The sequence below is a fragment of the Agrilus planipennis genome, unplaced genomic scaffold (genome assembly GCF_000699045.2).
Source record: "Agrilus planipennis isolate EAB-ADULT unplaced genomic scaffold, Apla_2.0 scaffold174, whole genome shotgun sequence".
Lineage (NCBI taxonomy): Eukaryota > Metazoa > Arthropoda > Insecta > Coleoptera > Buprestidae > Agrilus > Agrilus planipennis.
Window position 1 is genome coordinate 76,048 of NW_020438963.1, and position 26,790 is coordinate 102,837.

Below are 26,790 nucleotides of genomic sequence, written 5' to 3' on the forward strand. Positions count from 1 at the left end.
GAGAAAGGTTCTTATGAAGAGAAAAATTGGAAAAATTGGACAACCAAACGTAAAAACCACATCACATTTAAATTGTTCTTAGCTGTCAATTCTGGGAAATTGCCAAACGTATGACAAAGCATAATTTGAAAGGGGTTCAAACGATTTAGATGATTTCTTTTTTCGTATGTTTGTAATTTAGAAGGCAAGGTTTGTATGAAAGAAAATTTTTGGATAATACGTGGGAAAACTCGGAAATTTGGATGGTATTTTTATATGAAAAAAGTCTAGGTTAAATTTAGATGTTTTGATATTGTCTGATATAGCTGAAATTTTTCGCATAGATGTGCTTGATGTGATTGATGTGTACATGCAATAAGGAAGAATATTTCGAAATTAGACCCCTAATGGAGTGAAAAGGGTTGGAAAGGTATGCATGGAACATTTTTGTTTTTGGCCAGATTTACTTGGAACCTGGTATTTATACTCTTTGGGGTAATTAATCAAACACCTATTTTGATATTTGAAAAAGTTCTACCTCTGAAAGGTACATAGATAAATATACGAGCACCTTGAAGTCTACAGGACGATATCGTATTAAAAAGCTGCTACGTCTCTTGTTTACTTTGAACTTAATACTCTATACTAAATCTAATACACTTTCTTATACTGATTAACAGGATCATAAAAAAGCTTTAATCTGATTGATGCCTGCAAAAATTCAGTTCAATTTTTCGGAAGTACCTAATCGTTTACCTATCATGGGAATTTCTCGCAGAAATTAAGATAATTAGATAAAAACCAATTGCATACAACACTATCGACTTTTGAGACAGTTAACACTACTAAAATGAATTGAAAAAAAGGATAACCACAATCAATTTGTTTTACAAAGGCTGAAGCAAACTGAATTGGATCCGAAGAGATATCTGAATTAACTTTTTAGGATAGATTGGTACTAATCATGAGATACATGTTAATCCTGATATTTTTATTTTTAGATAGTAGTACCTCCCTGTTTACTTACAACCTCAAAAAACAGATCAACACTGAAGGGATTATTTATCTTTTGATCAAAATATCTGTTTCTTAAAAATTGCTCACAGGAAAATGTAATCTAGTCCATCTGTATGTATTTAATCTGACTTTTACAATTTAATGATTTTTAAAAGACTAAATTAGTTTTACAATTAAGTAGGTATATATCTTATTTGGTTGGTGGAAAACTTGATATATTTATGTTTACCATGAAAACCATTGGAAATTTATTAGTAGCCGCGAGATCTTTATATGTAAACATTTTAATAGTCTGCTACTTATAATAATACAATTTAGTGACTAATACATTCCAGATAATTTCATAATTCCATCAGTTCATTAAGCATGCTGGCGTTTTTTTAATATCGAATGGATATAATTCATAATAACAACCGTTTTCTTAAGACAGCAAAAGGTGTTTTATACCTAGAATTTATTGTCCGGCTTCTAAGTTTTATAACACCATACGGTACCTCTGGAGCAGCTACTGACAATCCATTGAAAAATTTGGACCACCCGCCGTCCTACCTTCGCTTTCGGTGCCATAAAAACCTCAGCGAAAATAAAGGTATTTCGTGTTGACAAGTGAACAGGAATCCCGTGGCGTAAAAGTTTAGCAGTCAAGTACTAAAATATATTAATCACTTTTACCACCCTGCCTGTTTTAGATACTGCATGCCTTAATGATCGTTTAAAATCGGATGGATTTACGATGCAACAAAAAAAAAATTAACAAATTAAAAATAGAGAAAGAACGAATAAAGTAAATCATTATTTCATGGTGATAGATGTTTTACGAAGTAATAGCTCGCATACTTCTTGTGTTGATTAGTTCTCGATTGGGAGAAAATTGAATTTTAATAATGAGGTACGAAGATAAGATTTTAATATAATAAAGAGGCAATTTCATGGAAATTATTGGCCAATGAATAATGTTTGGTAAAGGCAACAGATTCCTGTTCCGGGAGCAGTTTGATCGTCGGATTAACGTAAGGTATGAGAGTGATAACAGTATGGTTATAAATTGAAGAAGCTAACAATAAATAGATATGCTCAATAAATTGTTTAAGGAATAAGAAATACTTATACGAGATTAAAAGAATGTCTAAAATGGGGTGACTTTTTTATTACTTTATATAGTATGTATTTACAACAAACTTCTTGTCCCTGCTGAAATTCAATTTGACTTATGTAAGTGATATTTTAGCATTTTTTGACACACATATAGATGTGTGTCGTCGTGATACAGGGTTATTCTAAGATCCACAAGAACCCTTATCGTTAAAACAAAGTAAAGTAAGATATGCATTTTTCCCTATGTATTGCAAATAAATTTCTTTGAGTCACCAAGAAAATAGCTGAAAACTTATAGATCAATTATAAGTAGTTGATAATTTAATTTAATTTTTAAATTACAGCTACTAAAAATCTAAATGAATGTATGTCCTTTTTAAATTTTAACTTGATACTCATTTCTAGATAGTTTGGGATGTAATATTGCATATATATTATCCTTTGTACTGTCTTCCTCAATGATATCTTACAATATCTTCGAGTAAAAGTAAGAACAAGACTGTCTTTATACTAGCATGACCAAGATCAAGAGCGCTCGTACAATATCGAGACTAAAACCAAGACTGAATATGTAACACCAAGACCAAATACGCAAGACTAAATAAAAAATTTTTACTCCCGGTGGATTTATGAGTTAAACAATCTGAAACAACTTTAATACCTTCTTTTTTTGAAACACTTAACATGAAAAAAAGAAACTTTACCACTATTTCAGAAAAGGAATCTATACAAGAATTTCCTTCGAGTTAAGTGTTCTTTGTCCTAACACATGGTTAAAATATAGAGACAGATCAATTTTCTTTTCGATCTTTTTTGCTTATATCAAGTAGGGTTTCAAGGGGAAGGGTTAATTTATGCAATGGAAGAGGGGTAAGTTCCCGAGTTTTCAAAACTCTCATAACTATCGACATTTTCTTTAGGTAATGACAACTTCTCATGTTGACAGAAAATTTCAGCATCTTACACAATTATTGTGCTAAATATAAATAAAAGTTTGTGCTTAGAAGGATTATTAAAAAAACTTAAATATCAGATTAAATGAGCAAAACCAAGAATTAACACGCGGGATCAAGACCGAATAAGCAAGACGAAAACCAATACCAAGACTGGGATAGTCTTGGTCTTGCCTTGCTTTGCTCATCACTAGACAAAACCCAAAAAAAGTAGTTATTGCATACCCTTCTGGAACATGACACTGGTATGAGGATTCCTCGATTTGGTGGAAATTGAACAATTCCATCGATGGGTAGCAAACTGCTGTTGACATTCCTTTACAGATTGTTCTAGTCCTTGCAAAGCCATCTCCGTAGTGTCTGGTTGCCTATAACACAGTTCTACCTGAGCTTTTGTTAATCCAGGTATAGTTCGGCATACGGTAGTGTCTCGAAACGCCGATGAAAGCGTCGATTGTTTCGAAATATAATAATTGTCTGGCGAATGTGCAATCTTCGATCGTACTCTGTAACAAAATTATATCATTTTATACTTTGCGAAAGCATTTTTGTCGATTACAGCAAACATGAAAATACAGTAGAATCTCGATAAGATAAAGACCAAGGGAAACGTAAAATAGTTTGAGTTATTGAGCTTTTACTTACTAAGGGTTTAAGTTTAAGCCTTAAAATTATGGATTTCCAGTGATTTAGCAAACTTTTCAGCTTTTTCCTTTAGTATAGGTCCATTAATACTAATGTTTTATTTCTACACTGTATAAACCATGTAAAAAACAAGCATCTTTCTAAATTAGGAAATTCAGCAATTCTTCGTCTTTTACTTTCTCCCGATTCAAACCACTTTTCACTGCTTACTGAGTTGCGATGCCCAAATTATTCGTTTAAGTTATAGAGTGTTAATTATTTACTATCTGTAGATTCAATGGAAAATCGAAAAAGGTTTTGGGAAATGCGAAGATTAGCTCAGGATAAGAAGGAGTAGAGGTCAGTGTTCGAACTGCTGACCTTGTAATGATGATTATTTATAGTTAAGGAATCACACAATGTGGGGATGTCATCGGATAACACTGACTAAACATTAACATAGCGCTAACAAAATTAATGTTAGTATTAGAGAAAGAAAATGTAGAGGTGGTGGTCTTCAGGTTGCTTCATATTTCTTTTGTCGTACGTGGATAATATAGTCGATAATAATCGAATTTCAATTCATTAGTAACTATTTAATTTGTGTTAATTATTCAAAACATTCGGGTTCGATTGTCAGCGCATTCTTTTGTTAACTAGCCGGTGGCATTTTCCGGAAATTTTTCGAATGAAAACAATGTTTGGAGTCCTTTCCAACGAATAAGCGACCTTTTAGTTTCTCTGCGATGGTATGTGGACTATCTCGACGACGACAACGGCGACGCGACGTGCGTCGTTGCCAAAGGAGCATGTAGACCATACCACGGAGGTAGGTTGGTATGCCAACGTGTAAAATGTGTGGACACGCGTGGGAAACAGTGAGAGCGAATAAAATACATCACATACCAACAAATCATTCGATTTTCTTTGTTCCTTGTACTAATTAACCGAAGATCACGATTATTTCTCTGACTACTATGGCAAGCATTCGAAAGTATTATTGATAAAGAACCTGATATGTCGGGCAATCTATCATAGAATAAAGAAGTCGGGCTAAAAGGTTTTCTGCGTAAAAAAAACAGAGATTTTGTTAATTAAACATATAAGAGAAACAATTAAAGTGTGGTTCACATTGTAACAATAAGGAATGTATTAGTGTTTCAATTGTTTAAATAATATCATCATCATAAAGTCGTCAGTCCTAGGACTGGTTGGACACGTACCTCCACTCTTTCCTATCCTGAGCTAATCTTCGCATTTCCCTAAAACTAGAACATCCCACATCTTTAACTATTTGCGAAGAGTAATCTAATCTAGGTCTACCTCTACCCCTGCTAACTTCCGTTTCCGCCTCCAACATGTCTCTGACTAGACCTTCATGCCTGAGAGGGTGTCCTATTAACCTATCTCCCCTGTTTCTTATTGATTTTCCTCTGTTCTCCTACTCTTTCTAATACCTCTTCATTTCTAACCTTCCCTATCCACAGTATCCTCATCATTCGCCTGTAACACCACATTTCGAACGTTTCTGACCTAATAGTGCTTCAAATATACAATTTTTAGGATTACTCTCAAAGGTAAATGAGCGATTTTCAAAAGTTGACCATTTCGATAAATGCAGTGTTTAGATTTGATTACAGGAAAATCATACGGTGACGATGAAAATTTCATTAAATGGATTTTGTGGGTATAGTTGTAAATATTATTTGTATAGGTATATTTTTTTAGCTAATCTGAAAGATAATCTTTTCGACAAAAGTGCTGGTTGACATATGATAAATTAAGAGCAATTACTTCACCAAAAGCAGAATGCCTCGACAAGCTGCTTTCTTTCAGTATTAATCGCGACAATGTAGATGTTTATTTGTTAATTTGAGTCATCAGTTACTTTGGCATTTCGAAATTCTTCGGGTTTCTCTAATGGACCAATTAATCAGTAGACCTTCCTTCGAGTAACCGAATTAAAATTGCCCGTGCATGTGTTGGATTGTATTTAAATGACTTATTTTAGAAAAGCAATTTTGTTAGGCACCAATAAAGGAAAAGGAAAAACAATATTAGAATTCAAATAAATATATGAATATTTGTAGGAAAAATACATTAACAATGAAACCTTCATTCCGTGTCTTAAATGCATTTAAATGTCAAATTAAGGTTACTTAACAGAAACATAAACGTTTTGGTAGAAAAATTGTAAATTATGAACCCTTAAATAATTTTCTAATAAGTTCAATGGCAGTTATATAGATAAAGTTACAATTTAAATCAAGAAAATTACGTCTATATTAGCACGTAAGCCGTAGGTCGAGGTTTTAGTATTCTACGTTTGTTAAAAAAGCTTGCGGAACAACTGGTCACACGCTTCAAGCATACGTTGTCAAAACTTATACTACGAGGGTATATAAGGGTGAGTATTTCGTGGCATTTTCATAAGTATTAGGTACAATTAAAAAAAAAAGGAAAAACAATATTAGAATTCAAATAAATATATGAACTTTTGGAGGAAAAATACATTACCAATTAAACCCACGTCTTTAATTCGCTTAAATGTCAAATAAAGATTACTTACCAGGAACTTAAACGTTTTAGTAGAAAAATTGTAAATTATGAATAGATAAAGTTACAATTTCAATCAAGAAAATTACGTAACTATAGATACATATATATTATCGCGTAAACCGTGGTTAGAGGTCTTAGTATTCTACGTTCATTAAAAAAGGTTGCGGAACAACTGGTCACACGGTTCAAGCGTGCGTTATCAAAACGTATACCATAGGAGTATATAAGAATGAGCATTACGTGAGTTTCATGTATGGTATCAAATGAAAGGTACATGTGTTTATATCTGCAGAAAACTCAAAAACAATAAATAAATTCATTGTTGCCTTGTCCAAATGCCTAAACATACAAGAGTTATTAATATACCCGTCGCATTCGCCATTTTTTGTATTGATAATATTAACCCTAAAAGTCAAAGATGATAATGAGTTCTGAAGAATTTAAAATTATGAATTAATTTTAAAGTTCCATGCCTGAAAAGGGAAACGAAAGCCTTGTATCACCACCCATTTACAGCCCATTTTCTCAGAAACCATATGGCTTAGAAATTTGATTGGCATATTATAACAAAATTGATCTTACTAGCCCCCATGTTTTTGTACCTATCAGTTAACACCTTGAAATGTGAAGGGGGAAAACTAAAAGTACTCGATTTTGACAAGGTCTTCACTCTGAAACTGGTCATCACTGGGTGAAAACTCATCTCCACTACTGATTTTCCTAAGTCAGTTTTCGACATTTTCATTTATTTTACTATTTTATTACCACTGTTCCTATTCTCTAATTTTTAGAAATTTATAGAAAAGAATTGTTTATTTATTTGTCTTAATAAAGACCATATAAATTCATATCTAAAAATATTTTAGTTAATCCCGCCCGAATGATTAAAGTATATGCAATTAAAAAGTAATAAAAAAGTAGTATGTCGTAACCTTTTCGCATGTGAGGTTTCGGTGTTCAGGTTAGGTTTATTTATAATTTCATATCTTTAACTGGCTATTCAATGTTTTTTATTAAAAATATCTAACATTAATAATAAAACAGATATAGATAAAAAACATTATTAGTTAAATTATTGAGAAAATGAAAAACGAGAATTTACCTAAATATTAAAGAGATATTTACAATCTATCCCACTAGCCCGTTGCTCCGTAAGTGAAAACAGTAAAAATTACAATTTGGGCTCGAATTTGTGAAAATAAAATCCCAGCACAAATAGTTTTTAAAGAAAGGTGTCAAAATTCAAATTATTACAAATTCAGGTAACTTAAATTCTACTATTTATATGTCAAATTCAATTATTTACAATCGAAAATTGTAATTTTTGCGTTGTCATAAAAATTTAGTTTTCTCCGTGAAGATGCGAATTAAACTAAAGGCTAGAGGCAATTTCCCTTAACAAATTCACACCAAATGAATACCATTATTTTCAAATTACGTATCTATTCAGTTCCAGAATTTTTAAATGACGAATTCGACAATCAATGATTTTCCGATTGGAAGCTTGTGTTCCAAGCATTTTGAACAATTTCTCTATTCGCTTATAAATTTTAATCTATTTTTTAATCTATGTATAAATATCTTCACAAAACCACATTGAAGTAACACCCTGTGTACATATACACGTCAATAACTTTTTGTATGCCTCTACGATCACAAATACCTTTAATCATAGCTAACTAGAACAGTAATGTTGTTGATTCTTCAAAAAAGTAATAAAAAGAACAGAACAAAATTTGATGACCCATCATAATTATCATGTGTTTAATGCGGTAGTTATTACAAAAGTGTAGGCAGGTATGAAAAACTCGAAAGTAGGAAAAATAGCCTTAAAACCTTGCTAAAAAGTTATCGCCGACATTTATTACTAAACGGAACTGTTTGCTTACATGTTTGTACCTGGTCGCTTTTACTTTTTACAACAATGCTCGAGCATACGGCTTACAAAGGTGTATTGTTAGAGTACGTTTTTTCTGTATTAACATTTATACATTCACATGGACACCGATACACCTTAAACCATAAATTTCGCCTTTGTTTTAAATGGCTTTCAATTAGCGAAGCAATAAATTTCGAACAAGAATTCAAACATTTGGCACCTCCGGATAAAAGGTGTACTTCTCATTGATGTAGTTTGCTTTTTTTTTATACATGGATAGTACCAACCAGCGCTTCCATATAATGATTAAGCAATTCGAACCAATGATTAAGTATTTTCCCATTTAGTTTATACAAATATTTTCGGAATAATGTGGTGCCGATTAATTAATTGGTTTGTTTAGTACAAGTAGTTATACCTGCTTGAAGGAAAATCAATTTTATTTCTAACGGTATGCTTCATTTTTCTTATCTATCTACCTATGTAGAATTGACTATTTTTTAAATATTCAAATAAATCGTTTATTCATAAAAACTAGTAAAACTCAAAAGCGATATTTATTTATTAGTATAAAATACAATCGAAGTCACGATCAGGATCAAAAAAAAGTTTGTTTAGTAAACCAAAACAAACGTTTCGCATTTTGTTGCAAAACCTTTATCAGGGTGTGTTTCAATGTCAACAGTTCTTTTGCTGTAGACGATGTCGTATGAGAACATTGCATATAATTAATGTACATAACTAGGTAGTTGATAAATTTTTCCAGTAACGTTGGTGTTGGTTCTGCAATTTAGGTGTAATGGAAAAGACTACATTCCTTTACATTATAAAAAAAATGCAGAAAATTGAGAAAAGTGCCACGCACTGTTTGTTAGGTAAATGGATTACGATCGATTAAAATGATAGATTTGATACCTTGATTAAAATAAACATCCCAAAAAACTAGATCTTTTGACTTTTCAAAGTTATCTAAAAGTAACTACTATTCTGGTGAAGTTTTTCGTACGCTAAACTGATACGTATCGAAACTGGTGATAAGGAAGCAATTAGATATAGGTGTATCTTAAATACTTACCATCAAATTTGATTTTAACCAGAAAACTCTTACCGATTTTTAAGTTTTATAGGTAAACATTGTACAACTATCTCTTATGTACCTAGATAATATCCAAGAACTTCGAATTGAAATCCCTTTTATTTTATTTTGTGGGTAGAAAAGGTCTATAGGGGTTTTTGATTGTAATTACATACAATTTTTAATTTTGGGCAAATTTAAACGGTCATTAGTGACAAACTCAAGATTTATGGTAGAGATGGGTCACGTACTCGGTTTGGATCTGGTACCCGGTGGATCCGGCATATTTTTTTAGGTTCCGGCCGGGTACCAAATGATGATGCCGGGTACCCTCGTTTCATCGGTTTTAACTTAACCCTCTCGTTGAAAATCCGTCAACCAAGAATCAAAATTGGTTAAGTATTTTAACAACCTTTGAAAAGGACTCAATGTGGCTTGGGACGTGGTTGAGGGTGGTATTTAATGGAAAACTCATCAGAACGGAGACAGAAACCATTAGCCCCAGTGATTTTGGTGCCTACCTAGTCTAAGAGAGCTTTCACTTATTTGTTATATAATTTCAATGAATTTAGATCCCCTTTTTCATAACAAAAAAAAATAAGAAAATTGTGGACTCCGCCTTTCCCCAATGATAAGACATTACTTGCTACGTAGACGATTTTTAGGGATAGTACTTCTCCACCGTGCACCGTTTAGTAAATATAACAATGCGCAGGTAAGTTACAGTACTTAACAACCAATTAATTAATTAAAATTGAAGTATACGAATAGGTATGGTTTTAGCTGAGAATAAATATTATATTAAACGACTGATTATTTGATTAGTCATACACCTTTCCTCCAATTGACATTGTTTTCAATTTTTCAATTTTATGAAAATTATTTCAACAAGAAGTAAAAGGAAATTTGCCCCTATTTCAGTTGAATTGCAGTAATGTTTTATTGCGGCTGTCTATTATTAATTATTAATTAATTCCTGGTTGAGTAATTGTGTGTAAACAGTAAATAATCAACAGGCAGGAAAATTATTATGCAAGCAACTCATTTATAATATGCAATTATCCAAAATATATACCTAATACTTATTTTTGCTTTACATCTATAACAGCAGACAGAAATTGATTTAGTTACCTATATAGGTACATATATGTACGTAGATAAACATTTTCTTCTGCTAGTTTGTTTATACATAAGGATAAAAAAGTCAAAGTGTATTTTGCGACGATAGTAAATAATGAAAATTAGCTTGATGACTTCCTTGTTCGTTAAAATATTCGTTCGAATTAGGAGGGTAATAAATAACTGAAATTTTAATAAATTTGCATTTTTTAACAGGCTGGGTTGTAAAACAATGATCTCTTTTGTTCTGCCCACTTCAGCAATTAAATAAGCAACTTCTTTTTTAAAAACCGAATAGGTAGCAAAAAGTTTTGGTTAATATAAATTGCTCATGAATTGAAAGTGATTGTGACAGAATGATTTAAAAAACAACCGCTATTTTAAGCTGAGACGTTTTAATAGGAATAGATGATGTAATCCTTCTGTAACATGATCGTCCTTTAACATCAATAATATTGAATGCTAACAAATGTGAAATTCTTATTTAACTGCGACGTTCGCATGATAATTTTATATTTTTATATTTATATTGACATATTCAGAGTGTACTTTATTGTTGTATTTTTATCTGAAAAAAAATTATTATCAATTAGTTTTTGTCCTGTAGTTAAATTTATGTAATAATAATGAAGATCAGCAATAAATATCAGAAAATCGAGTCAATGTTTACAATGCATAATAATCCACTTCCTAATTTTTTAAATCGTATTGAAATAAACAGGATATGTAGGGTTACACATTAAGCAAATATATACGTACGTTGATGCGTACGCAAATTTTGTAGTTGTGTCTTAAAATTCTTAACAAGAATAAAAGAATCGGTAATTATGATTAAAAATTGAAACTGTAGGACAAAATTTTAAGTAAGTTACTTACCCTATTAACAGAAAATAGACAGCTGGAAGGATTGCCCAAGGATAAAGGATCATTCTCATCAGCGCATTGCACCGACATAAACGGTGCTCTATATTAAAAAAAGTCACAACTGACCTTCAATTTCGCACTTATTAACTTTCAAAGTGGCCCGAAATGAAAACCAAACAAATTTTATTCACTTCGCGTCTATCCCATTACACGTTCTAATTGTGTAGAAGACGATAAAAAAATTACCATCACAAGGCGACAAACTGTGAGATAGCCTAATTGAATTACAAAAAGGATTATGCTCGGTGGGTTGCGGAGCACCCGATCGGTTTTTCCAGTTCAAAGGACAACGGTAGGTTGGTAGGAGCGCGCTCGTGTCCTTTGTGGATAGTCAACCCGGAAACGGCCGGAAATAGTTGTTGACCGACGCCGCCGGTACCACTATAACAACAATAAGAAGAACAAGAGTCGGTAGATTCGCGGCAGCCGGAAGAATCAGTGTCAGATTTAGTGATGGGGTGTGAGCGCTGAAGCTGCTGTTGTTGGATGATGGGGTGGTCGGCGGGACGTGGGGCAATTATACGCGGAGGGGGCTTCTCCACACGCCGATGCCGACAAAGGGAGTGGGGACTTGTCGTAATAATTACTATCTTCTCTCATTATTTTTCTCAGTACACTTACTACTTACTTCGAGCACAACGGCGATATGACACGACATGCACCTTTCACTAAAATCATCGTCTGCAAACAGCACTCAGGCAAACAAAACAAAATCTATGAATCAGGATTGCCAATTAAAACGATATTTCATCAATCGTTACGCTAGTAATTGAATATTGTAAATGCAAATTTGAGTTTGTTTATTTGCTTATTCTGTTACTATCACTTCACTACTCATTCGATCATAGTAATATTTTGTGTACACATTGTCAGGGGTGCAGAAAAAGACATATTGTACCTTTTATCCTGAAAAAAGATACTGTACCCGAGGCATAGAAAAAAATAGTTTTATGTGGTCGTTGATGACTTTTTACACGTATTTAGGATATCAACGATAGCGAAGCCGAAGACAAAACCTATCATAAACTATTGTATACACATTGTCAGAGGTACAGGAAAGGACATAGGGTTATCCAAAAAAAGAAAACTGTTTCCGAGACATGGAAAAATTAATTTTATGTGGTCGTCGATTATCTTTGACAAGTATGCAAGCGAAGCTGCCAGTAAAGTCTAGTATATCTCATATTTTCTTAACTTCCATGAATTATCTTTGTGGATTATAATAATTATATACGGTTCAAATGCTTTTTGGAAAATGTTCCAAGAAACGAACAGGATCGAACAGGATCGTCCTTGTTAAATCCGATTTTTAATCATTCAGTAATTAAAAATAAGGAATACGAGAATTATATTAATTAATCAGTGTGTCTTTTCACTGCAAGTAGCAGTAGATGGTAGACATTTAGTTATGCAATTATTTGTAAACAAAAGTTAAGACGAGTAGAGGTAGACCTAGATTAGATTACTGTTCGCAAATAGTTAAGGATATGTGGGTTGTTTTAGTTTTAGGGAAATGCGATGATTAGCTCAGGATATGAAGGGGTAGAGGTGCGTGTCCAACCATTCTTAGAAGTGACGACCTTGCGATGATGATGATGACTGAAAAAGTGTACTTTAATCCAATGTAACATAACATAGGTTTTAGACAAAATCAGCGTACGTCGATTATGCTTATGATAGATATCATAATTAGCCAGCAGGTATGTGAAAATAAAAAGAGTAGTTGTAGAAGAGTCTTTTCCGTTGAATAAATCGGAAATGCGTTACACAAAATTGCAAGCAAATTGTGTAGCACATTTTTAATAATCATCCTCAGCAAGTCGTTTGAGGCGCTTTTCTCGAAACCAATTAACGAATAAACAACCAGAACGGATTAAAAGCTTTCCAGGTATTAATCTATGATTATAGGGAATGCAGAGTCCAATTTTAATCACGACTTTTTAACGCCGTTCCTCGGATGTAAATGTTTTGAGCCACGGTCAGCCATTATACTACTACAGATGTTTATGTTCGACGACTATTTTTAATTGCTACGAATTATCGTCAAAATTTATTAATCATATTAGGTAAAATCGTGGACACCAGATATCATGAAAATTTAACGTTAGATTTGAGAAAATTTTGACACATATTTACCTCTGCTTTGCAATTAAAATACTATCCTTAATTGCTAATATATATTATAAGATGAATTACTTAGGTCAGCAATTTATTGAAACTACTAGACGTAATAACGATTTCGAATATATTTATTCTCATCAGCACGCTATAGTCAAAGGCTATAAGTACTGTTGGTATTACTGGGACCGACGTTCAACCAATTTCGAGTAGAGTATTTCGACCACCTATTCGATAGCAAGCCACTGAAGATGTCATCCGAATGACGAAACGTTTGGTAGAACCATCTAGCAAACTATACCATGGTCCCCATATGGGGTGAATTTTGGATTACCAACATAAATTTTGCTGAACTGAATTGTTTCCTGACCATATCTTTTTGAGGTTTCCTTATTTTTCTTTCGATAGTTCAATGGCACGTATTTTCTCATGAGGTAAAGGGTTTATTCTCTCCAAATCCTGACTTTCAAGATGATATGACAGAGTCTGACCTTTCCGCCTTGTGTAGCAATCCTTATTTTAGATTTATCTTTTTCTGTATCTATACTGCTCAGTAATATTAGGATTTAAAACAAGACAATAATGATATTCATAATAAAACAAGATGATGTCAATAGTCCAGTGCGACCTCCTACATGGAGAAAATGAAAAACGAAAATTTTCCTAAATATTAAAGCGATATTTACAATTTATCGCACTAGCCCATTGTTTCGCAAGCGGAAATAATAAAAATTACAATTTGGACCCAAATTTGTAAAAATAAAATCCCAGCAGAAATAAATTTACTAGGTATTTTTAGTTGATATTACAAATTAAATTGTAATAATTAAAAAAAAGACATGTCAAAATTTAGATTACTACAAGTTACCTAATAAATTCTTCGCGTTGTCAGAAAAATTTAGTTTTCTCCGTGTACCTTGACTTAAAATACAACCGCCAAGCGAAAAATTTATTTTTGCAGGCTTGGTTATCTTAGAGTAGATATAGGTACATAATGTGGTGGCATTTTGACCGTGGCTGAATTTACCCACAGTCCCATTCCTTACCCGCTGATGGCTAATTAGCTGAAATTAACCAAGTCGCTTGCATTCTATGCCTATACCTATTTGTCGAGAACGTCGTCATTTAGCGTGCTTACTAAATGCCGACGCGGTACTTGCGGTTTCGTTACTGATTTGCGTTTTTTTTCCAACTTCCAACCTCCTGATTGAGAACGCTAAATAGGGAAGAAAATGTCTTCAATTTAAATGGCAAATCAATCTTTATGCGAACTTACTTTAAAGGTTTTATTGCTTGTTTGAGGTTTTAAGAATCTGTTTCAACATACTCGTTGATTATGCTTTTGGGATTTTTCTGAGTGCTCTTACAAGCAATCATTGCTTCTGAGACAGAGGCCATTGCCAGAAGAGTTTGCCTCTCAAGTTCTTTTGGGATACTATTAATTTAATTGGAATTGCACAAACGAAATTCTTTAAACATACTTGTACCTACAGTCAGTGCGTACCATTAAATTGAAAAGATGCATGGTAAATTTTTTGAAACAGAAAATACCTACGACGATAGAGACAGTAGCCACAAGGAAATGCAAAATCTATTGATGCCTTCAATATCCATGCATTTGGTATTAAAAAGAATCTTAAAATAACATAATGTTAAGGCTTTTGCGGCCAGTACAGGTGAACTGATGATGTCGTGATTTGGATCTAAAGGCCGTCGTTAGTTGCCTAACGTTTCGCTAACACGAGTGTCGAGTTTCAATCTGCGATGCTGGAAAAGCCACTAAAAAAGCTCGTTTTTACACCCGAATCAGGGGAACATCAGTTCACCATGTCATCATCATAAGGTTATCAGTCCTAAGACTGGTTGGACACGTACCTCCACTCTTTCCTATCCTGAGCTAATCTTAGTATTTCTCTAAAACTAGAACAAGCCATATCCTTAACTATCTGCGAACAGTAATCTAATGTAGGTCTACCTCTACCCCTCCTAACTCTCTATCCACAGTATATTCATCATTCGCCTGTAAAATCACATTTCGATCGCTTCTTTTTCTTTTCCGCCGCACCCACTGTCCATGTTTTGCACCAGTACAGCGCCGGGCTCCAAACATGCACCTTTAATAATATTTTTCGAATTTCTAAATTAACCGTTCGCGAGCATAAGTGAATTCTTCTTTTTATTAAAGGCGACTCAATCCTGCGCTATCCTTTGTATTATATCCCTACTACTCCTTCCGTTATGAGTTATCTGATTTCTCTATCTTTATATTCGCTCTTTCCCTACTTTTTTTTCTCTTACATACCAGTATTTTTGCTCTACTATTATTTATTTTCACACAATACTATTTTGTTAATACCGCTTCCATTTTATTTAAAGCTATCTCCAATTCATACTGCTTATACTGCTATTTCATCTGCAAATCTAAGCCCCTCTATATTTATCCCTACAGTTGTACTATCTTTAATGATGTTGATCGCATCTTCGATGTATAGATTGAAAAAAACTACAAATTCGACACTGCCCTAAATTATCAAGAAATTGATACGCAGCAAAGGTAGGTACAATTTGGGATGATATAAAGATATCGTTGTAAGCAGTTGGAATAGTGTAAGTGTATGTATTGCATATCTCTGCAAACACAATCGATCTTTAAAACGATCAGTTTTCGGGTATAGGACTTGGAGATCATGAGCTTCAGGGTAACCTTTTGTTGTAACATCTTTAAATTTAAGATTCAGTAAAGACAAAGAGTACCTATACCTATTTTGACCTTTAGCAGAAGTAAGGCTTGCAATGACGTCAACCATTTATTAAACCGTTTTCTGCTGTATGGAACAACGGCGTAGCTAGAATTAGTTGGGATATTAAATTCCTGAGTTTCTAAAGTTTTACTAGTACTTAAGTCTCTGGTTTAAAATCAAAATTCTTGTACATTTCAGAATCTATGTTAGAATTAAAGTACATTCTGGACTATAATAAGTACCAATGGTTTTGAAACAAATTTGTTTTAAACCGATTCCGAAAATCTCAAGTTTCTATACTTATTTGACTTTGGGAGACTGGGGCAACTAAGAATACACGTGAATTACATAAGCGGTCTATTTTCAGTAGAGAATCTCCTAGAAAGTGCCTCACTTGCTCTAGGTTTGTTTGACTTGATCAGACAATGATGTTCTCCGATCAATCATTGGCCGACACGCGCTTTAATTTCCACGCTTTTGCTTTGACATCAAGTAAGCTCCTCTTTTAACACATGTCATGTCATTTATCGTGCCAGTGGGCGTGACAATGCTGCCAACGACAACGAGAACATTAATTTATAAATATGATACGCCTATTCGTCATTGGAAAGGCCGATCAGGAGACAAGAGAAACGCGAACCTGACTGGTATGGCGTACAGCGAAACCGGTAATTAAAAATCTTGGCAAACGAAGGCGTTCCGAACGCGAATATTTTGCAACCAAAGCAATTAGTAGTATCTTAATTAGCGGTTATGGCAGAAGCGGCTTATGGTGTGTCAAGGATGCAAAAAAAAACCTTGCGCACTTACACCTACGTAGATCTACATAGAGGTACTCAACGAAAACAACGTGAAACGTGTAGGTATCTATAACCTTCCACATGATACCAAACTTTTGCAATTACGTTATCTTCGAAAACTCAAAATTTTCCTTTATAAATGACTTAAAATGGAAGTTTCATAAAAAAAATGCATGACAAAAAGTGGGGGTAGGCTTTCAACTAGAAAATTTTTCGATATTTGGGGAGTCAGATAAGTCAGGACGGAAGGAGTGGTAGGGATATAAAGCAGAGGATAGCGCAGGGTCGAGTCGCCTTCAATAAAAAGAAGTCACTTCCATGCTCACGAACGGTTAATTTAGAAATTCGGAAAAGGTTGTTAAAGGTGTGTTTAGAAGCCTTCGAAATGTGGTGTTATAAGCGGATGATGAGGATACCGTGGGTAGAAAAGGTTAGAAATGAAGAGGTATTAGAAAGAATAGGACAACAGAGGACTCTATGGAAGTCAATGAGAAATCGGCGAGATAGAAAAGTAGGACACCTTCTCAGACATTAAGGTCTAGTCGGAGACATATTAGAGGCAGAAACGGAAATTAGGAGGGGTAGAGGTAGACCTAGATTCGATTACTGTTCGCAAATCCTTAACTATAGTTAAGGATATGGGTTGTTCTAGTTATAGCGAAATGCGAAGATTACCTCAGGATAGGAAGGAGTGAAGGTGCGTCTTCAACCAGTCTTAGGACTGACGACCTTATGATGATGATGAGGGAGTCAGATAACTCAGAATAGAAAAAATGGTAGGTGAGATATAAGGCAGCGAATAGCACAGGGTCGGGTAGCTTCTAATAAAAGGAATTCGCTGTTGGGCTGTAGATACCGCGGAAAGAAAAGGTACTCTTGCTAGAAAGAGTAGGAGTATAGAGAACGGTATGGAAGGATAGGAAATAGATTGGTAAGACACCTTTTCAAACATCAACGTCTAGATACAGACATATTAAGAGCAGAAACGAGAGTTAACAAGGACAGAGGTAGACCTAGATTATATTACTGTTCACATATGTATACATACCTACTTAGAAATGTAGATTGTTCTAGTTCCGGGCAGAAAACCGTATGATGGTGATGACGCTGACCAAATTTAGTTATTATGTGCTTTTCACATCCTTGAAATGTTTAATTTCTTTAGCGGGGTGTTATGCTTCTAGTGCCGTGGTTGTGGCACCACGACCTTTTTGCATGCTCGTAGCGACCATGTAATTAATATATTATCCTATGTACAATAGTTTTACTTAATATTTTATATTAATTTTATGACTTCTGTTGTTGTATGATATTCTTAATGCAAATTTTCATTTTTCTTCACTTTGTTTTCTCTATCTTTATATNTTATACTTTTAAATACGCCGATTTTGTTGAACAAGGCTGTCACAATACTAAGCCTGAATTATAGATTGAGGAGAAGAAAAAATTTGTGTGTAAAGTTTCATACAACACAGAATGCATAAACTTAATATGAATTATTAAGTAAAATTATTTTATATAAACTTCTGGTTGCGGCACTAGGAGCACGCTATAATTTTACCTGCTTCTAACGCGACGCTACGATCACACAAAAGGTCGCGGCCCTGCGACACGGACAGTTCTAGCGGCACATCAACTGCAAATAGAGCATCTTCAATTACTTCAATAATCCTTTGTAAGAGCGTTAGTAAATGAGTCCAACATTAAAGTTTTTTGACTCATTCGACGTTTTCTTTAGAATTCAAGGAATTTGCCAAAAACGAGGCAAGATCAAAAATAAATCATTTAAATGTTTTAATTAATCAACAAAGAAATCAGTTAAATGCAGTTGGTCAATATAGATATAAAGAATAAAAGCAATCGTCTACCGGATGATGGTATCATCATCTGCACTGTCATTCGATTCATTCAAATGATGACTGCCATCAAGGGACAATGATATTATAAATATTTCGTCGTGCTTGTAGAGGTAGATTTACGTATTGTAGTTTCTCTTTGGAAGGCAAACAAAGGATGCCATAAAGATACACCAGAAAAAGAGATTTTGGGTTATTTGTGAGCCAGAACGTACAGTAAGAACAGCAATCGGGGAAGACCCCATTAGACATGCTACGAGCCAGTTTTTGTCACCGCTACCTTGCTGCCGCTGCTGCTGCCTCGCTCCTCGAGATATTCTTCACCATGGACAATCTGGACGGGCTGAAAGATGTCCGGTGAACATCTATAATGTCGACCCCACACAATATATTCATTAGAGATGCGTTGTCGAATTTAGCAACGGTCGGATGACTACCTAATATACGCAAAGGAATCTTTCATTAAAGGTAATGAAGAAATATTTCTCGAGGTGAGAAAAGCATTTGCAGATCGTGTTTTGTTAGAACGTGTATGCTAGTTGTTCAACTGGAGGTATACAGGCAATGTCATTAAGGCTTCGACATACCTTCTGTGATGTGGCGCAATTCCAATTTTATCGTTATAAAAATAAAAAACAAGGAATGACGTTACAACCAACAGAATCCTTGCAAATGTAGAGGTGTGAGTTTTATTAATACTCAGAAATTATGCCTCCGTCATGATTATTTTCAGAATGATGCTACAGGGGGTTGTAATCTATAAAAGCAGTGGTCGGCAACTACTCAGTTAAAAATAATCCTGAACACAACTAATAGAAATCGATTTCTTGATTATAACTTGTTTATTTGGCTTGCGTGAAGTTTTCACTTATTTTCCAATACATCTTTTCATTTTTTATCCCCTCCCCCCGCCCCTTACAACAACATTCCCGACGTCTATTCGTTGGTATGATGCAATACAGGATATTAACAAGGAAAGAAACGTTTACAAAACAAAAAACAAACGAGAAACATGAAGGCATTTCATAACAAAACCAGATATGTAATTTAAAAATTTTGATGCTCTTCATATAACTTAGGAGATTTCCTACTATCCTGTCTCTACTGTTTTATTTTGACTTCCATAGCGCCCTTTGTTCTTCTAATACTCATGCTAATACCTACTAATTTCTAATTTTTTCTATCCACGGCAATTTCAGTCGCGGATCCAACCCTTAAAGAAGGTTGTGGTCACAGCCATCCGAAGATCGGCCAAGTTCGAGTCTAAGTATGAACGCGCTCATATTATGGTTGTTGGCATTCCCATCGTGCCCACAACGGTGCATCCGCTCTTGAGTAATTTTATCATCCGCTTATAACACCATACCTCAAACGCTTTTAACTTTTTCATTTTCACCTATATACTGTTAACTGCACTTTTCGAACTTTCAATAGTAAATTAACAGATCGCAATCTTATTGTTGAAAAAGATTCGATACTGCGCTATCCTTTGCCTTGTGTTGTGTTTCTATAGCGAGTTTTCCACCCTGAGCTATCCGACTTCCTTAGATACTTACCGAAAATCGGCGAGTTTATGAAGAACAACAAGTATGTGTAGATAAACAACTGAGTCCTGTTCTTCGTTTAAACGGAATGTTATAATAACAAACGACATGTTATATTTTTGTTTGTATCGCATCCATCACAATATTATGTTTAAGTTTAACAATCAGGTAGAATGGAGGCGTGTTTATACAATGAGGCGGAGCCATACACCTACATTCTTTGAAATCATTTAATAAGATCGGATATTATGATTTCAGGAAGATCAAGGATATTCCACTCTATGTGACATTTGTATGTCAGATTTGCAGTCATTAGATTGCTCCTATGTTTTCTCTTTTCAAAATATTTGCTGAGAAAGAAGATCAACTTGATACCCTTGTACATGTATAAATTTTCACTGAAAAAGAAAAAACAATGATTTTCTTGAATCGCTTTTGATCAAACGATTGTGTCCCATACAAAATCTATTATCATAGTACTAAAAATGCCCACTTTAGGTATGACGAAACGCCTGGTAAGTATTATTATAAACGAATGATTACTGCCAAAAACTTGGAGTTGAGAGACTTCAACACTAATCATGAAAATTTACGCAATAAAACATTCTGTAGATTCTGTGTGCTCCTATCGATGTCTAAATATTTTAAAATTTTCTATAACCCATGTTAGTCGTCTCTTTTGGCTATGAAATAAAGAGGATTTAACATTTTTTCTGTTGGTTATTTGTAACCAATGGTAATTAAAGGAAACATAATAATTACAGTTATTTTCCTTAGTCTTTGTTTGTTTTTATGGAGTGTCTTACTATCTTGAAATTAGAAAATTCGGCTAATCGGGAAAAAACAATAAACCCCAAATAGGCACTTTTTAATTGTAGACAGTAATTTATTACCATTCGTAGTAAATAAAGTGATGTTTAATGTAAGTTAGTTAAACATATTCAATAACGAACTTATTAAAGAAAGAAAATACAATCTACATTTTAATTATGATCGAATAAATGCTACGATTTTTGCTATTCTGTGTTTTTGGTTTAATACTGATTTAATACGGATGCATTCCTAAAAAAGAAAAAGATAAATCATAACTCTTTAATTTTAAAAACAAACAAACATACTTCGACTTCAATATTACATTAATTGATCTTGAAAGCTCTAAGTTGGGCTTTCCAGTGCTTTATGAATATATGCAACCAATCTTTCGTTGCTGTAAAAAGTACACGACAATAACTTTCACTTGTAAGATTTTCCGCATATGATTTTCACATTTTCACACCTTTATTTGTCTGAATGCTACTAAAATATCAAAACGTTTTTATCCACAAATTGTTAATTGAAATGGATATTATTAAACTCAATCTGACGTTTCCACTTGCATATATAGATGTTATTAGAATTACAACGATCAAAATTTTTAGTAATGGTAAAAGTGCTACCTTTTTGGAGTATACATACTTCTTATCAAATAATCAATTATTTTGCAATTATACGTAAAAAAAGTCACTCTAATTGTGTCAAATTGTGTTTTATAATATTAATATAATGTTTCGACCATAAAGGAAATTAAATAAATACCAAAAATATTAAATATTGAAAGTGTATGGTTTTTATCAAATTTATGTTTGTTATTGAATTAGTTAAAATTATATGGCTTTTACATAAGTTTTGCTGCTATCAGAAATGAACTAAAAGAATAAAATCAAGAAACATGAGAATATTTTATTTTTAATTTCAGGAGCTTTTGCTATTTACAAATTGATATTTTTGAAATTAGTAATAGGGTCTGATCTCATTTAAAATCAGGCTTCCAATTCAAATGACTATTTAAGGAGGCAGGACCTTTACAAATTTCAAAGGAATATTAAGACAATTAATGAAATGAGAGTTTGACCACCTCGACTCGTGAAGTGTGAGGACAGACGCTTTCGTATTTATAAACCGAAGTTATTAATTTAGAATCTACCGAAAAAAATCAATTATCGATCGAGGAGTCGAGAAGGTTCTTTGGCATGTGTCAGATCACATTCCCACGCAATTATGACTATAAAACTGCAAGTAATAACTAATTTATTAGCAGGCCAAGGTATCTGTTAATGGAACAATCGAGACACCAGGCGTGGAAGTGTCAAAAGCTTGCTATTGTTGTTGCTCCTTTGGTTTAAGTGCTCGCTTGTCAGGCGTGGGAATACAAAGGCATACCTGCCCTCAGCATAAAGACATCGCCTGCCGGGTCCTTGGCTCATCAACCCGATATTAATGGTGTAATCGATTATTACAGTCATTGTCAATGATGCTTTCCCTCCCTGCTCGGCTCAACGTGAAGCAGTTAATAACCACTAATCGGCCGATCAAAATAATCAATAGCATCGATCGCGTTATTAATCTACAAGAATTATCGAGTTGAACTGTCGGTCATGTCAGAACTATATTTGTTTCACTTAAACATTGTAATTTTATACCTAACAAACGTGCGTTGAAAGATCAATGCCCTTTTTTTACCGGTATTGTCACTCTATGCGAAATTTAATCTTCATATCTTATTTAAAGACAATATTGTACCCATAATACAGTAATTAATTACTTACTACTATTTCTAAAATAAAGCACTAATTATAATTAAAACAAAGATACTATTAAAACAGGGTGTATTTTGTTGTCTATATCGTTACCTACACATATTAATACGTAATTGTTGAAAGTACACTTTTGAAATCTGTCTATTATTATAAACAGAAAAGAATGATACTTACACTATGAGAAAGGCACTGTACCATTTCATAGATATTGTACATATGTAGAAGAGTACTAATAAAACTTTGAATCTCAGATTTTAAACAGTACTTAGTGCCTAAACATTTTATTCTTTCGCGATGTTGAAAAATTAGTATTAAAATTGACAAAAAAACCCAGGGCCGGATTTTCCCTTAACGCTATCCTGGGCGCCGTAAAAAATGCCGCTCCATTACCCATATTCTATACAAAATGGACGAGGGTTCAGAACACGTATTGACTTTCCGCTACAAAAATCACTAATATTTTTCAAAATTGGGAAACTATTGATTTTCGAAAATCATGTTTTAATCAGATCGCGACGTTTTCAAGTAATAGGAAGCTAAAGTTCAAAAAACTACGACAAATACTGTAAATCCCACCAAAATCAGTTGATCCGTTCGAGAATATTGTTTATAAAGTTTCGAAAAATCGGTGAATTCATTTAAAAGATATTTCTGAATATTGAGAAATGTCATTTGAAACAATTATCAGATTTTTATACTCCAAGAGCGCAATTACATGTGAATGCGTAATTTTTCTCAAGCCCCAAATTTTTCTACCCCTGGGAATTTGTCGCTCTGGGCACTAGCTCCTAGTGTCACTTGTGTAAATCCAGGAGCTTCACAATACAAAAATCATTATGAACACGGCATGTGGTCTTCTTGTGGAAAAATGACTCTCGCTTTAAAATAGTTTTGGGAGAATTATCGGAACAAGCACAAGTTTGTATAAGAAAAGTTCCTATATTTGATGTTTGCCTAATCGAATCCTCATAAGGCTATAATGTGCTATAGCTTTGCCTGATACTTAAGATTATTATGAAATACTTAACAGGCATATTTCACTTCAGTATCGCTAATTTCTTTTGTGAGGATGCTCACGTTGAAGAATTTACGGGAAAATCCCATTATCGACATGTCCCTCATTTCCCATTTGAGGCCCACACATTGCATGAAACATACCCCTATAAATTTTTGTCAGGCTATGAACAAAAAGCCGATGATTAAACGGTATCCTCGATTATAGTTTTTGTTAAGTTTTAATGCGCTTTATTTGCCGTCATTTGTTTGTGGAAAGTCTACCTAACTTTTACTAAATTTAAGAAAATGGCAAATAGAATTGTTGGAAATTGTAAAATGTACGACCCTAATAGGTACCTTCTTGTAAAATAACTATTATCATTGACGAATTCGTGTTTTGTTCAAATGTAAGATACAAATGTCGTTTACGTTGCAACATACTGGCATGCCGCCGGGTATTTTGCAATGCAAAGCATTTTTGATTATGAGAAATACGAATACCAAGTAATGATATTAGACAGGTATTCCATAGTAATTTAAAGATAAACCATTCATTTTATTTAGCAAGTGCGTTTACATTTCTAGGACATTTTTACATGCATTGCAGGAAAACGGATGATTTGAAAGTGACACACACGTGAGTAAAAGGATTTCTAAAATAGAACGCATTTGAAAACCAAATAACGTACGTATTGACTATAATTAAACTGAAAATTTACCCGCAGGGACGACTGCTAGGTGTAAGCTAACTACTTTATTATATCAATCAACAGAAAAAGATCTACTGATAAGTGACATTTACATACGATAGATATGTGCGGATCAATTTTCTGAATCTCTTAATATATCTAGTCTATAATTTTAACTTAATTAAATAAATTATAAGGCGTCTCAAAAAAACAAAAATAATAACAAACCACAGCAGTAGATTGTCTTACTTAACGTGGAAAATTGGCATGTAAACTCTGAGCTATCAAAAGTGGCGGATGAAGTAATAAAACTTCCAAGCTTATTTTGTCGAATGGCTAAAATTCGTAGAAATAAGGAGAAGGACTTGAATTTTATTTAGTGACAATGTTCAGGGACAACAACCCTTATTTATGTCTTCGTTATTGTTCTTATGTTGTACTACCTGTGCATCTCCCATATTGCGATAAAACACAGTAGTAGAATTCGTTTGAATACACCCTTTTGAAAGTTTTCAAATTATTTTGAGCTTTGTAGGCATAGCTACATAACAGAACATAAAACGAGTTTCGTTTGAATGGAGCAATAATACTGTAATTGTACTTAGGCATACGCAAGGGCGGTATCTATTCCCAAGATAAAAATATTCAGTCTTTCAGAGTCTCTAAAAGGGAGACTCGAGTCTCCGTCTCTCATCGAGTTTCTCTGGTGTCGCTAAGAGAGACTGTCGAGAAACTGTCAAAAAAACTGTTTAGCGTCTCTGAACGACAGACTCGAGTCGCTCATAGAAAGATCCTCATTTTGTATCCAGTCTCTGAACGAGAGACTCGAATCTCCGAACGAGAGACTCGAATCTCTCAATAAGTAGTGTTTCGATAAACATGGTTAAAATTTTTTAAGTTCAACATATTTCAGAGATTTCAGTCTTTCTACGAGAGACTCGAGTCTCTCAAATTTCCAGCTTTATTCATTCAGTCTCTTTGTGAGAGACTCGAATCTCTGAATTAACAATTTTATCGTTCGGGTCTCTCATACAGAGACTGTGAGAGATCCATAAAAGCACCTAGGCAATAACTGAGAGACTGTGAAAGACTCTGAGAGACTGGAAAGAGACTGAAAATTTTTGTCTAGGGTTGTTAGCAGTTTTGTTGCATGGGTCGTCACTTTAGATGGCTGAGAGATTAGGTTAACTTTATATCGTTTTACAAAGAATTACTGCCACATCTACACATACACTAAATACAAGTGAGAGTAATTTCAGAAACATGATAGAAATTGTTTGAATTGATGTTACCAGAAAAGTAACAAATTATAGTGTTTATTACATACCAACAACGACCACGTAGAAAAGACTGAATTTATTTTTAGAATAAACTGAATATTCGACAGTAATTCAAACGATTATATTTAAAATGAAGACATATTAAAAAACAATGGGTTCCAAAATTTCTCGCACAATTTTATGGTAACTCAGGATAATGGTATTTTTGTTCAGTAATTACGTTAGTTCTGTATCTTTATTAATTTTTAAGACACTCATTTTTCGTTTTTAGCAGTCAATTTCTAATCGTTCTACATTCTAAAAAAAATAAAAGTATAAAAATTGCTGATCTTTGGGTATTAACAAATCATTAGATGATACATGTACTTCGCGAATTTTAGTGGCAGTTACGGGTGTCTTACAAAGAGATGCATAATTTCAAAATAAGTGAAATTTTTGCATCAAATGTTAACTGCGAATATCAATTGTCAACAAAATTCATTTTGCACCGGAACGCAATTTGTCACTGCGTCTAGAGAAAACTAAAACAAAAAATTTTCAGTTTCTCTCTAGTCTCTCAGAGTTTTTCAGCGTCTCTGAGAGCGTCTCTCACAGTCTTTCACAGTCTTTCAGTTATTGCTTAGGTATTTTTATGCATCTCTCACAGTCTCTGTATGAGACTCGAACGATAAAATTGTTAATTCAGAGATTCGAGTCGCTCACAGAGAGACCGAATGAATAAAACTAAAAAATTGAGACTCGAGTCTCTCATTCAGAGACTGGATACGAAATGAGGATCTCTCTATGAGCGACTCGAGTCGCTCGTTCAGAGAGGCTAAACAGGTTTTTTTGACAGTCTCTCTCAGCGATACAAAAGAGACTCGATGAGAGACGGAGACTCCAGTCTCGCTTTCAGAGACTCTGAGATACTGAACATTTTTATCTCGGTCTGCTAGGTTTTTACTTTCAGATTTAGCCGCAGCTTGG

At 33.8% G+C, this 26,790-nt stretch overlaps 1 protein-coding gene across 1 annotated transcript in view; it reads right to left on the minus strand.

Annotated features, from left to right (window-relative positions):
- LOC108739205 (protein Wnt-10b) overlaps positions 1–11,630 on the minus strand; it is a 41,640-nt gene extending 30,010 nt beyond the window's left edge. The window contains exons 1-2 of the mRNA XM_018472996.2: positions 11,177–11,630; positions 3,270–3,550 (exon numbers count right to left, since the gene is read on the minus strand). Of these exons, the coding sequence (XP_018328498.1) occupies positions 3,270–3,550; positions 11,177–11,235 (340 nt within the window). The 5' untranslated portion in view covers positions 11,236–11,630. The remainder of the gene's footprint in view (positions 1–3,269; positions 3,551–11,176) is intronic.
- Between the last annotated feature and the right edge of the window lie 15,160 nt (positions 11,631–26,790).